Source organism: Haliotis rufescens, unplaced genomic scaffold, assembly GCF_023055435.1.
Source record: "Haliotis rufescens isolate VD_foot unplaced genomic scaffold, xgHalRufe1.0.p SCAF_8, whole genome shotgun sequence".
Classification (NCBI taxonomy): Eukaryota; Metazoa; Mollusca; class Gastropoda; order Lepetellida; family Haliotidae; genus Haliotis; species Haliotis rufescens.
The window spans coordinates 29698790-29712279 of NW_025964372.1; the positions used below are offsets into that span (position 1 = coordinate 29698790).

General features: G+C 38.3%; 1 protein-coding gene across 7 annotated transcripts in view; it reads left to right on the forward strand.

Annotated features, from left to right (window-relative positions):
• LOC124145558 (rap guanine nucleotide exchange factor 1-like) overlaps window positions 1-13490 on the forward strand; it is a 139317-nt gene that overhangs the window by 34246 nt on the left and 91581 nt on the right. For 5 of the 7 annotated variants that reach the window (XM_048389915.1, XM_048389914.1, XM_048389918.1 and 2 more), the window contains exon 2: window positions 2542-3233. The exons of 1 other annotated variant lie outside the window; for it this stretch is intronic. In XM_048389915.1, the coding sequence (XP_048245872.1) occupies window positions 3182-3233 (52 nt within the window). In that variant the 5' untranslated portion in view covers window positions 2542-3181. Of the gene's footprint in view, window positions 1-2541; window positions 3234-7408; window positions 7692-13490 lie in introns of those variants that run through there. One more of the 7 variants, XM_048389920.1, reaches the window with a different exon arrangement.

Below are 13490 nucleotides of genomic sequence, written 5' to 3' on the forward strand. Positions count from 1 at the left end.
ATATACAGGTGCAGGGATGGTAATAGAGTTGCCTCCCTTTGTGCATGTCGGTTTCAGTCAGTGTGAACAATGACCTGTGAAGGCTTCTGATGCAGTATTAAACCCTAATGGTCCAGCACTTTAGCATCTGACTTAAACAGATAGTTATTCTCATACAAACATTGCTACAAATAATCAGTTTTCGATAATGATTAGTTTAGAGAGAATATTGATTGTAAAACCTGTGCTTATTTTAATTATATGACTACATTCCAGTATGATTTTGTTGGGAATCACATTCTGATAAAAGACAAATGAGTCTTGAGATAAAACAAACACAACATGAATGTAAATATTACATTGCCTAAATATGTCAGTGGAATTCCCTCTCAGATATGCTCTTTAATTACATGTATATTGCAAAACCAACAATTTATCCAAGTGAATGCCCTGTGTTTTTGTTACACAATGGCAACCTTCAAAGCCCAGTTTACTTGAACCCAAGTTGTATGCAAATTGAGACTGAGATGGACTGTGTTGATCACACCCATAAACGTGATTCCTGTCACATAGGTCGTAGTTGACTTGGATGTATCTAGTTCCCAATCTCTGTCTGCTGATACACAGTGGTCACTGAGACTGATTGTCTCCAGTGTGGATGGGTTCAGTAGGTCAGTATGAGGTGTTATATCACATGGCGGTTATGATATGTATACCCATATATATATATATATATATACTACTCAAAAGAAGTTAAAGAACACCCGAATCTTTCACATTACTATATTTGATCTTTCATGCCATGACAGATTAACTATAGTAATATGAAAGAATCATGTTTTCTTTTACTTCGTTTGAGGAGTATATTTCGGTGTTAAACAATGTCCGCTAAACATTATCTTCTCTCCAAATCGGTGTTAAATTGTTACCTAACCTAATTACCTGAAAAATACCATGGACAAGTGAATTTATTCATGGCAGTTTTAGAATTTAAGAAGAAACTGGCAGATCTAGAGAAGGTGCAGGGGGTGCACAGTTTGCTGTCTTGTCGAAGTATGGTTCTTATGTTCCTTGCAAATACATCAACTAGCCCATTGGTCATTGACCAGTGAAAATCTAGAGGGACTAATTTTCTTTCACCTAAAATGTAGATATTTTACGTACACCACAAGTTGTGGACCAGTTGCCTATGACCAATGGTGGGTCTCTCAGAGTATGGCTACGGGACCATTTTGCTCACACTGAGAGGGTTGTTGGTGGTCCTCAGGAGTCAGTGACCCCCAGAAAGCTGGGGCACTTACCTACTGTGAATAATTTGGATTTAGAAAGAGGGACTTTGCTTTATTGTGTGGTGCCCATTTCCAGTACGATTACATAATAAGTGTCCTGTATGAAACTGAGACATCACCTCTCCGTTATTAGGGTAGTATTTTAACTGAAAGATTGAATGCATCATGTTTATGGTTGCGTTGATGGTCCATCTGTTGTGCAGAGTTGCTTCCATTGTGAGTTTAAATCCCGGATTCACCCTGATCACGTTTCTAGGTTTGTCAGTACCATACCTGTGCTCCTGGGTTTCACCCAAGTGGTAAACGTCTAACATCGGCATCACTTCGAGCCTTTCTCCCACATCAAGCTAACAAGCCGTGATGTCACTGAACAACTGTTCAAAGCAGTGTTAAACCCAACTTATGCACTCACTCACACTCATAATATTTGAGTGAGAAGACAAAGTGGGTTTTGAATTATTTAAATCCAGCATACTAGGACTGCCATGTTGTGTTGGCCAACTCTGTGTCTGTTCAGCAGCAGACTAAACGTATACTAAGTGTTGTTGGAAGTCAAATTGAGAAAAAACACATCATTTTGTTCAAAATTTTGATTTTATTTAAATCCTTATTTGCTTAACTTCAGAGGTCTTTTAACATTGCATGCCATGCAATAATGTAAAACTGAGGATAATAGCCTCTTACTCCTCATTGGTCCTGTTATCAGTACAAGTCACATCTACAAAGCCATGACATTGGTGGGGTGGTCGGGTAGTCTAGTAGTTAAAGTGTTCGCTCGTCACGCCGAAGACCCGGGTTCCATTCCCGACATGGGTATAATGTGTGAAGCCCATTTCTGGTGTCCCCCGCTGTGATATAGCTGGGATATTGCTAAACGCAATGTAAAACTATACTGACACATTCATAACATTGGTAATAACTATGACTTATTGGGACATTTTTAATTCCAATTTGGGAATTTGTACTGACATTTGCTTCAGACCTGGTGCCAAATACCAGCCTCTGAGCAGATCTAGATAAATCCCTGGATACCTAGAAATAATATTGCAACAGTTTTTAAAGAAGGTCTTGCAAAGATGAGGGTTGTAGTTGGTTCATTTATTGTCGGTTTTCTTGTCGGGTGTTTAATGACATCAGTACAAACAAGGTTGAAGTGGGTTCAGCGACGTGCCGTAGATCAATGGCAGACGTAGGACAAGGTACCATTTGAATAATGAAACATGTAGGCAAATGAAATTATGTTATAGCGACGATCCGGCTTCCTGCATTTCAGGTGAGAACGTGCAACTATATACAAGTGACATACTTGCGGCGCCGTTATCACTCTGAAGATAACAGCATATCACTAGATGAAGATTGTCTGTTGAGTATCCATGTTATGCAAGGTGCCCGTGACTATCCCAGGTTGCAATCAGCGTGCTTCATCTGTTTTGTAATGTTTCTTATTGAACGGATCCTCCTACTGCTTGTAGACTAGCCTTGTGAGAAATAGCCATTAACACCAGACCTAGGTGTTTTCAGCATTGTCTGAGCGGGATATTTCACCAAGACCTCACTAAAATAGACAACTGACTTTTTTCGTCTGTGAATAGACTGTTAATAGGTCTTTCAGCAATTGTGGATGCAGTTCTCTCGTGCACGTCAGGGAGAAAGGCAGCAGACAGATAGTTAAGACTCTTGTGCTGTCGCAATCACAACCCTTTATACCAGATGGTCTTACAGGTTGTTAGACAATTGAGGACGTCGACGTACTAACATTTCCTTGATTACAGCAGTGTAGTCCTTGTAGAGATTGTGCAGTGTTGGTTGTGTTGATGTGAAATGGACACTGAATGACAGAGATGTGTTTGAAATGGGCATCTTGTAAATAGCGTGGATTACAAGACAAGAGGTTTCATTGGATATATATCACCATGATGGAGCATTCCAAGTCCCTCTCGGACACTGAGCAGCCTATGACAGAAGGTAAGGGGATGTTTTCCGTGCATGTCTCTCATTATGTCACAATGTTGCTATGTTTTGATATCAAGCGGGGATTCATGTGATGAATGTTTGTCAACATGCATCCAGGCATCCTGTTTCCATTTTGTGTGCATGTGATCTATTGTTTGAATGCTGGTATGGGTTAATCATGTGTTGATGCGACATTAAGAAAATTTTGCTATGTCAGCATTTTTAACCCTGCTGTATCAATTTGAATGTCATTGACTGATATAGATATTTTCAGGACTTGTCTTCAGCATGTTCAGATGTTGTTTACCTACTTCCACAGCGGCAGAAATTGGCACTAGTCCTAGAGCCCTTGCAAAAATGCCCAATAGTTAAGCTATCCTACGGACAAGAAGAAATTTATCCTTTTTAAGGGATTTGCCCTATGTTATCATTATAAGGACCAGTGGCTTCCAGATATTGTTTACAACTTAGGACCATTGGTTTGTGATATGTGTTCTATTGATAAAGCACGATGAATTACATACATTATATATATTAATCAAAAGATTTTGTCATATGGCCATAGCGTCATGCCGTGACAAATTAACTGTAGTCATTTGAAAGAATCAGGTATTCTTTAACTTCTTTTGAGTAGTATGTGTTTTGATTTCATTTGCATTAACTATTGCTCATTACCATACTTGCAAGGAATGTCTCATGCTTCATAGTGATCAAATTGGAAATAATGTGAGGTTCAAAGAAAATAGTACGTGTCAGTGTGTGAGGTTATATAATGTGTCAGTGTGTGAGGTAATATAATGTGTCAGTGTGAATAAGGTAATATTATGTGTCAGTGTGTATGAGGTAATATTATGTGTCAGTGTGTATGAGGTAATATTATGTGTCAGTCAGGGGTCCGGAAAATTTAAAATCCCAATCGGACATTTGCATTTAGGCCACGCCCCCTTCAAATAGCGTATTTTAGTACGACTTTTCACACACATTACAAGTTTACGTATTCATAATATGATGAATTATGAATTGTTTCAATTTAAATTGTTTAATTCACCGGACAATTAATAACAAATAATATCAGTTTAGATATACATGGAAAACATACGTTTGTTTCTGTTATAATAACGATCTGTTAACGAAGTGAATGGTCTAATTAATATTCATGAGTTATATTCATGAGTCTGCTCAAGTGTACGTGTTGTAACATTTGGATCCAGACTATTATCCCATATTTGGTCATCACGTGACCTCATGGGAAAAGGGTTTTTTTAAACTAAAGATTATTTAAAAACAAGACAGATAATTTAATCACAAATACTAAAATATTGTTGATAGCAATAGTTATTTGAATACTTTTTTCATCTGTACTTAATTATTGAGCATAATTTTTTTTTATATTGATCGTCCGAGAAAGCAAAATGGCGGTCAATCAAGATTCAATATACGACTAGCTACTGAAAACAATAAAATCTGCAAATCCTCATTGTATGTCAACCAAGTGAAAGTCGTTAGCCACGATTGACAAAATGATCGTCCCGACTTTGAGGGTTTGGCAGATCCGCTCGACTGATCTGCATCGGTCGACTGGCTGTCGTCCCGCTTTCGCTTCTTGTCTGAGGTTACGTATCGTAGCATTGTGAGGATAATGAGGTACATCGATGATGCAAGGTATTTATGTACAGTTGTAAACACCTTTCACTCAAATTAACAAGATGTTCTCAGTAATTAATCCTTGATTAATCAGTGTCAACTCAGTTTATTGCCTATTACAGTGATTGACCGATTGGACTATCATGTAGGTACGATGTATTTACAGCAATCAAAACAAACAAAGCTTGTCAGTGTAGATAATGTTCATTGTGTTGTAACTGCAGACAGAAACTACTCAGTCCTAACTGTTGATCATGTCTGGTCAAAATTTAAGAATGTCCGGACAATACTTTTTAAAATGTCCGGTAAGCAATATTTTCAACCAGACATTTGAGATTCCCAATCGGAAATGTCCGGCACATATGACGGTTTCCGGACCCCTGATCGAGACTATTATCCCATATTTGGTTATCACGTGACCACACGGGAAAAGTTTTTTTTAAACTAAAGATTATTTAAAAACAAGACAGATAATATAATCATAAATACTAAAATATTGTTGATAGCAATAGTTATTTGAATACTTTTTTCATCAGTTCTTAATTTTTTACCATAAAAAATTTGGATATCGATCGTCACAGAAAGCAAAATGGCGGTCAATCAAGATTCAATATACGACTAGCTACTGAAAACAATAAAATCTGCAAATCCTCATTGTATGTCAGTGATTGACCGATTGGACTATCATGTAGGTACAATGTATTTACAGCAATCAAAACAAACAAAGCTTGTCAGTGTAGATAATCTTCATTGTGTTACAACTGCAGACAGAAACTGCTCAGTCCTAACTGTTGATCATGTCCGGTCAAAATTTAAGAATGTCCGGACAATACTTTTTAAAATGTCCGGACAGAAAAATTTAAATGTCCGGTAAGCAATATTTTAATCCGGACATTTGAGATTCCCAATCGGACATGTCCGGCGCATATGACGGTTTCCGGACCCCTGGTGTCAGTGTGTATGAGGTAATATTATGTGTCAGTGTGTATGAAGTAATATAATGTGTCTGTGTTTGAGGCAATATAATGTTTCAGTGTCTATAATGTGTCAGTGTGGGAGGTAATATTATGTGTCAGTGTGTATGAAGTAATATAATGTGTCAGTGTGTATGAGGTAATATAATGTGTCAGTGTGTGAGGTAATATAATGTGTCAGTGTGTATGAGGTAATATAATGTGTCAGTGTGTGAGGTAATATAATGTGTCAGTATATGAGGTAATATAATGTGTCAGTATATGAGGTAATATAATGTGTCAGTGTGTATGAGGTAATATAATGTGTCAGTGTGTATGAGGTAATATAATGTGTCAGTGTGAATGAGGTAATATAATGTGTTCCTAGTGTTGAGCTGGAGTTGTATGAGGCAGTATTATGTGTCCCTAGTGTTGAGCCGGAGTTGTATGAGGCAGTATGTGTCCCTAGTGTTGAGCTGGAGTTGTATGAGGCAGTTTTATGTGTCCCTAGTGTTGAGCTGGAGTTGTATGAGGCAATATTATGTGTTCCTAGTGTTGAGCTGGAGTTGTATAAGGCAATATTATGTGTCCCTCGTGTTGAGCTTGAGTTTTATGAGGTAATGTTTTGCTGATTCATGTTTACATTGTCTTGTCACATGATGGGCACAACCACACGGCTGTGAATGTCCAGGACACTGTGTCGTGTAACACCAGTATGTGCCAGGAGCCTCAAGTAGACAGTGTAGACTACAATACTCCGTAACCGGACCTCGGTGTCCATGTACTGACCTCATCAAGGCTGTCTGTCACCAGCTACAGCTGAACAATATTGTCAAATCACATTCAGCTATTCATTCCTTTGAACGATCTATTGTTTCGTCTTGAATTACAGTCAACATCCAAATTAATTAACTTGTATATGTATGGTGTGTTGTTGAATATGAGTAGAGACAAAGTTCTTGTAAAGAGTTTAAACTGATTTTTAGGGTTTGTTGGAGTTTTTGTATTCAGTTGATTGCATTGAAATCAAAATAACTGGAAAACCTCTGGCAGCGTGGGTTCGAATCCAGGACGGGACTCAACATTGCTCAACCCCCTCCCCCCCAAAAAAACAAGAAAAACAAACCCCAAAAAGTATAAGAATCTGTACTTTACAAAGAAGGTGTTATCCCAAATATAGCATTTGTTACATTTGACCACTTTCTAAATGGCATTGTGTGTTTATAACTCAAAATTAATTTGAAAGTGATGTTTCATGTTTTCATAAATATTTGACATTAATGATAGGCATAAAAAAGATTATGTGTTCTATTTTTTTTTAGCATTCAAAAATATTCTGGGCATTGAGTTGACATGGTCATATGTTGTAGTAAAACATGTTTGTCATGCTGATATGAGTAATCTAGAATACTATCAACATGATCAAATACATTTTGCACTTGTACTTTTATGCTCCAGCAAGTGATAGCATGCATGTGTTAAATATATACTTCTTATCAGCTTATTTATTCCTGCCCAGGAAGTGGACACTCATAGACACTGAAAATAGCTCCCCAGTACAGTTTAATGTGTCACATGATCTAGTCACATGACCAGCCCATTCGGACTGTCTATGGTCAGATGATGCTGGTGGAACTATATGTTCCTCTGATGTGATCTATTTATAGCATTCAGCTTCCCCCTCACCATGTGTGTCTAAGTTCCTGGCACTGCGCCTGATGCTGTGGTAGAGCAGAGGCTGTGCTTTAGTCAAAGTGGAGAGATATTTATACAGCTAGTATAGGCTTGTGGATTTATTCTACGCTTTTTGGATTACCTACAACATGGAGAAGAGTATATTTTGTGGCGGGTTTTTACTAGTGGATTTATTTTGGTGAGTGTGCATTTTTGAATGGCTGCTTTTGTGGTAGGTTATGCATGGATACCGGCATGAGATGTCTGCCTCAGTATAACACGGCTATTGTTATATGGTGTGAAACTACCTCATTATAAGGCAGTATTTTGATAATGATTTTATTTTTCATGTGATATGACTTCGCCTTTAATAAGTAGGCGTGATTGATGGGTAAAGTAGCTCATTTTGACAGGGTGGTTATTTATTATTTAAGTCATGCTGAACTTATTTCATTGAAATATTTCTCTAAAATTTTGTTTATGATGTGATTAGTGACGTATATAGATCCTTAATTCATGTATCCTCGTAATGAGATATATCCAAGTATATCTTCAACTATGCAGAGTTGTGTCCCTTACCTGCCAGGATCTGCTGGTCTGCTTGCGCCAGATGAACATTGATTTTGATCCTGTCAGCATATGATATCTGTGTTGTTGGATTTCACCAAAATTGTTATCATTACTTGATGTCTGCCCATGCTTTGTCAGAGAGGTGTTTTTGTCGTTTAATAGGCAGGCAGCAATATTCCAGCTATGTCATTGAGGCTTGTAAATTATCAAATCTGGAGCATACAAGCCAGTGATTGATATTATAAGAAATGATCCACACAGTCAGGGTATGATGACACACAAGCAACCAGCTGCCAATTCTAGCCTGGAATTCCATGTAGTGTGTGTCTGTGATAAAGCATGGGTTGTATATTCCTCAGGGAGCTGAGAATGAAAATTGAGTGCACATTGATCCATTGGCAGGAACAATAATGTAGGATTTTGAGCATGCTTTCAGGTGTGGATTTGGTGTATTATAAGTATGTACATCATTATTGTTATCACAGGGTGGTTTAAGGGAAATATCAACAATAACATCCAAGCCTGATACTGACCAGTTGATGTACTGTATTTCCCCAGTTAAGGCCATGACATACCATACCATACCATACCATACCATACCATACCATACCATACCATACCACAGGTAGAAACTAACATTTTTAGTCCACTAGTCTTTACAATGATAACATACAGCAAAACCCTTATAATGGCACATTTCTACTAGTCCTTATGATACCTTAACTATTGGCCAGATTGGCAGGAACATACAGGACTAGTACCAATTTCTAATGCTGTACCATACCACAAGTAGAGCCCTGGGGCCTTCACGATTTAGGTTACTTTATTTTATCTGAATATCTCCCCTAACAAAATTAAGTTGAGGTTAAGATTATTGCACTGTGTGTGTGTGTGTCTGTGTCTGTGTGTGTGTCTGTGTCTGTCTGTCTGTGTCTGTCTGTCTGTGTCTGTCTGTCTGTCTGTCTGTCTGTGCAAGCCCACTGAGATACCATGCCACACTTTAACATGAATACCCCACTCAGACACACTGTACTGTGTCCGAGCTTGTTTTAGCCCCATAATGCCGAGTGCCAGGCAGGGAAGCAACAAGAACCATTTTTTAACATCTTTTGGTATGATGCGGCCCCAACCTTCCCCTTTCCAAGTAGATGCGTAGATACAAATAACATAGGACATGACCCCACTCACACACCTTCCTTAATTTTGAATGCTGATTAATTATCAATTTTTGACATTTGGATAATGTCAGGGACTAATTTTGAACAATGGCTTACCAAAACCTCAGGCTCTTCAGCATTATTGATATACTTCTGCTTCAAGACAGTTTGCATGGTTTTGTTGAAATGTGAGCATTATTCTGTGGGAGTACTGGTATGATCAATCAGCTGTTGGCGAGTGGGCTAGTTATTGAACCAATCAATAATGAGTCTCGTGTTGTAGATGTAATTAACACCTAGGGTAGAGAATTGAGTGTGAGGGGTCACCCTACAGTGTGTGGCTTCTGTGGTAGGATCCACCATCTGCTGACAGCAGATATTGAAAAACAAAATAAATGGTTAATGTAAGTTGAAATACTTCATGGAGAGAAGTATGTGGCAGGAAATATTTGGCATACGCCGACACAACTCGTAAACAGGTCACAAGTCACAGGTCACCTTGACCCTGCTACTTTGCATTTATCAAATCTAATAATAGTGTCCCAGAAACCAACTATCGATATTAGTAGATGACAGGATGTAACAACAAACAAACAATAATGACAAACCATAAAGGAGTTAAAATTTGTTTTTTAATTAGTTTTAATTATTTTAATTTGTGGTAATAAGATCATTAAATCAATACTCTGGACAATTTCTAATCATTTTCTGATTCATAATGAAAATTTGGTTGTCAGGAAAGCGCAGGAAAATGTTTTGTTAATGATGTGATGTTTCAGTCAGATTTGCAACTGTATTTATACCAAAAAGAGCCCGTTAGGTTTGAGCAGTATTTCAGTTATATCATGGCCTCCAGCTGTGAGTGAGTGAGTGAGGTTTGAGCAGTATTTCAGTTATATCATGGCCTCCAGCTGTAAGTGAGTGAGTTTGGTTTACTGCCATTTGAACAGTATTTCATATATACATATATATGCTTGCCACCTGCTGTGAGTGAGTGAGGTTTGAACAATATTTCAGTTTTGTCACGGTCACCTGCTGTCATATTGATGGATTATTGCTGAAACCCTAAAACCCTATTCACTCACTATCCTCATGGAGGGTTTGGGGTAGGAGTGGGACATTCTCAAATATAACCATGGTTGCAAAAGTGGCACAAAGAATGTTTTGGTGCAAATTAGGTAATAAATTACAGTAATATATGTAATTTTAATTTCATACTGTCTCTACTTCCACCATGCTCTTCACACATCAATACACTCTATACACATACAGATGGTCTTCACACATCAATACACTCTATACACATACAGATGGTCTTCACACATCAATAAACTCTATACACATGCAGATGGTCTTCACACATCAATACACTCTATACACATGCAGATGGTCTTCACACATCAATACACTCTATACACATGCAGATGGTGAGAGGCTTTACTTAAATGTCATTGTTAGTAACCTGATGTAAAAGTGTTGGCTTGTCTCACCTTAGAACCAGGTTCAAATCCCATGCTGTCATACAACTGTCATAATATTGCTCAGAGTAGCTTAGAACTATACTTGCTCACTCAGAAACTAAACAATGTACTGAGGCAAGAACTATTGTATTTTTTGTGTATTCCTTAAAATAACTATACATAAGGTTTTAGCAACAGTATGAATGAGAAAATAAGCTAAGATATATTTTTAACTTGTTTTGTCTATAAATGGGTGGGATTGGCTTGAAATACAAAATTTACAGAAATTAATTGTTTGAAAATAATGACTGATCCTTTCAAGAACAGGCATTGTCATTGGTTATGCATGTCATCGATCCCAATGGTGTGGATCGATGATCATGATGTCAATCACTGGATTGTCTGGTCCGACTCGTTTATGTACAGACCGTCATATTGCTGGAATATTGCTGAGAGCGTCATTAAACAACAAACAAACCAAACCAAAACAACATTGGTAATGTGACCATATCATGCACACCATCTATCAGTATCAGTTTCATGTATTCTTGTTCGTTATTGTTTTTTGTCTGTGTAGCAAGTTTAGCAACCTGTTTCAAATATAGGATGTTCTTTGCAATAAATACCTTATTTTATCTTATCTCTGAAATTTATCCCAATAAATCTGCTACAAGAGCTTCTCAAGATATGCTACATAAGCCATGAGGTTGGATGTTCCTCTTGGTTGATAAGAGACTCTTTAGGAAGTTTTGAGGGCTGTGTTTACAACTATATGTATATCCATTTAGTCCAGGTCAGTGGGAGAGATTTATGGGCCCCTGGAGTGCCAAGCTCCTGTCTGTTTGATATAAGTCTGCAGCATCACTACCCTACAGGAAGTCAGCCTGCAGCCTGGCTGGTGATGAAATGGCTGTGGAGATGAGGTGATAGGCGATGTCAGCTGTGTAGAGATGAGATAAGCAATGTTCTGTGTGCCTCCAGAATGAAGTCATATTAACGAAAATAGGCCAAATGATTTATTTCTTGAATTTTAGTGTAAGCCAGGATTAGAAATTGACATTAAGTAGATTGCAGCTCTGTAGAAGATCATTTTGTGGACTAGTCAAATTAAAAAAAAATTAAATTATTACATTAAAGAGAGCCTAAACTTAGGCCACTTTTCAGTGTCAGCAAGTTTTGATTGAACAAACTTATTCTGGTAACTCATCTTTGGGGATGATTCCGGGCTAGAATATTGGCCACCAGCAACCTAGGCTTGTCTCCCTGTGGGGGTTTGAGGTAAGAATGTAGGCCCTCCCCCAGCAACCTATGCTTGTCTCCCCGTGGGGAATCCAGGTTAGAATGTAAGTCCCCAGCAACCTATGCTTGTCTCCCCGTTGGGATTCCAGGTTAGAATGTATGTCCCCAGCAACCTATGCCTGTCTCCCCGTGGGGATACGAGGTAAGAATATTGAGCCCCCAGCAACCTATGCTTGTCACCCCGTGGGGATTCGAGGTAGGAATCTTGAGCCCCCAGCAACCTATGCTTGTCTCCCCCTGGGGATTCGAAGTTAGAATATAGGTCCCCAGCAACCTTGGCTTGTCATAAAAGGATACTAAATTGATCGGGTGGTTAGACTCGGTGACTGAATTGTGAGGACTGATGCTCATGATGTCAATCACCGGATCATCTGGTCCAGACTCTTGCTATGACTGATTGAGATGCAGATTACCCATTTATTCTGTTTGTAAAGAGAATGTGAATTGAGGGGGAGCTACATTTAAGCAAAGTGGCAATCTTGGCAACATTTAATCTGGTCATTCAAACCCTGCTGTTATGAGGGTAATGCTATTTGTAAGGTCAGTATCAGTTGCAGACGTTGAGGCCTGCCATTAACTGCCCTGCTGAACAGACCAAGTTGGCCTTCGTTACCAGCATGAGGGTATTATCAAATAACAGTATCCGACACTTAGCCTGATAACTTGTAAGCTGGTTTATGGTAATTCTATCTATTTAAGCTATTATGCCCACTAATTCGTCAAGATCAATCAAGCTATAAATGACTACCAGAATTCCACAGAGGTAATATTCCACCAACCTACAGTGACTTAGTCTGAAGCCATGGGCACCCAACTGTGATGGCTAATCTCCCTTCGACGGCAAGCCTTTTTCAATAATTTTGTTGTACAAAATTGCCCACCAGTGTATTTTTGCAAGATAATGGTATATGACTATGGTTCTTACTAAGTATGGGTACTGGAGGTTTAAAGCTGATCACAATGTTTTACGATGCACAATGTCATTGCGATACGTATTGCGATATATTCCATAATTCCAATTGTTTAATTCAAAATAATTTTGAAACACTAGTGTATGAATTGAAGTTCATAAATGGAACCAAACAAGATGCTGGTACAACATAATGTTTACTCATTCAATAAATACGCACTGATGCATGCTTCGGATGCATGCTTCAGGTATTTGGCAAGTGTAAAACATGATAAAAATCGCGATTTGAAATCACCTGATATACCAAGCATTAAAATATGATATTGTGATACGTATCGTGGAAAGAATGAACCTCAATTTACTGATATACCGGTAATACTCACACCCTTAGTTATAACACAGATGTAGATAACAGATCTAACTTTTAGCTGAAACGTGTGAAAAAAAGGTTTTGTAACTTGAACATTCTGTCAGAGGGGTTATTATTTGCATGAAGTGTGTGGTTTTGTCAATCTGACCTGGGTCGACTATTTCTAGCAGTGCCTGATTAGGTTGCTCCTGATGCCGACCAGCAGTGGCATAAAAGTAGGAAGTGTTCCTCA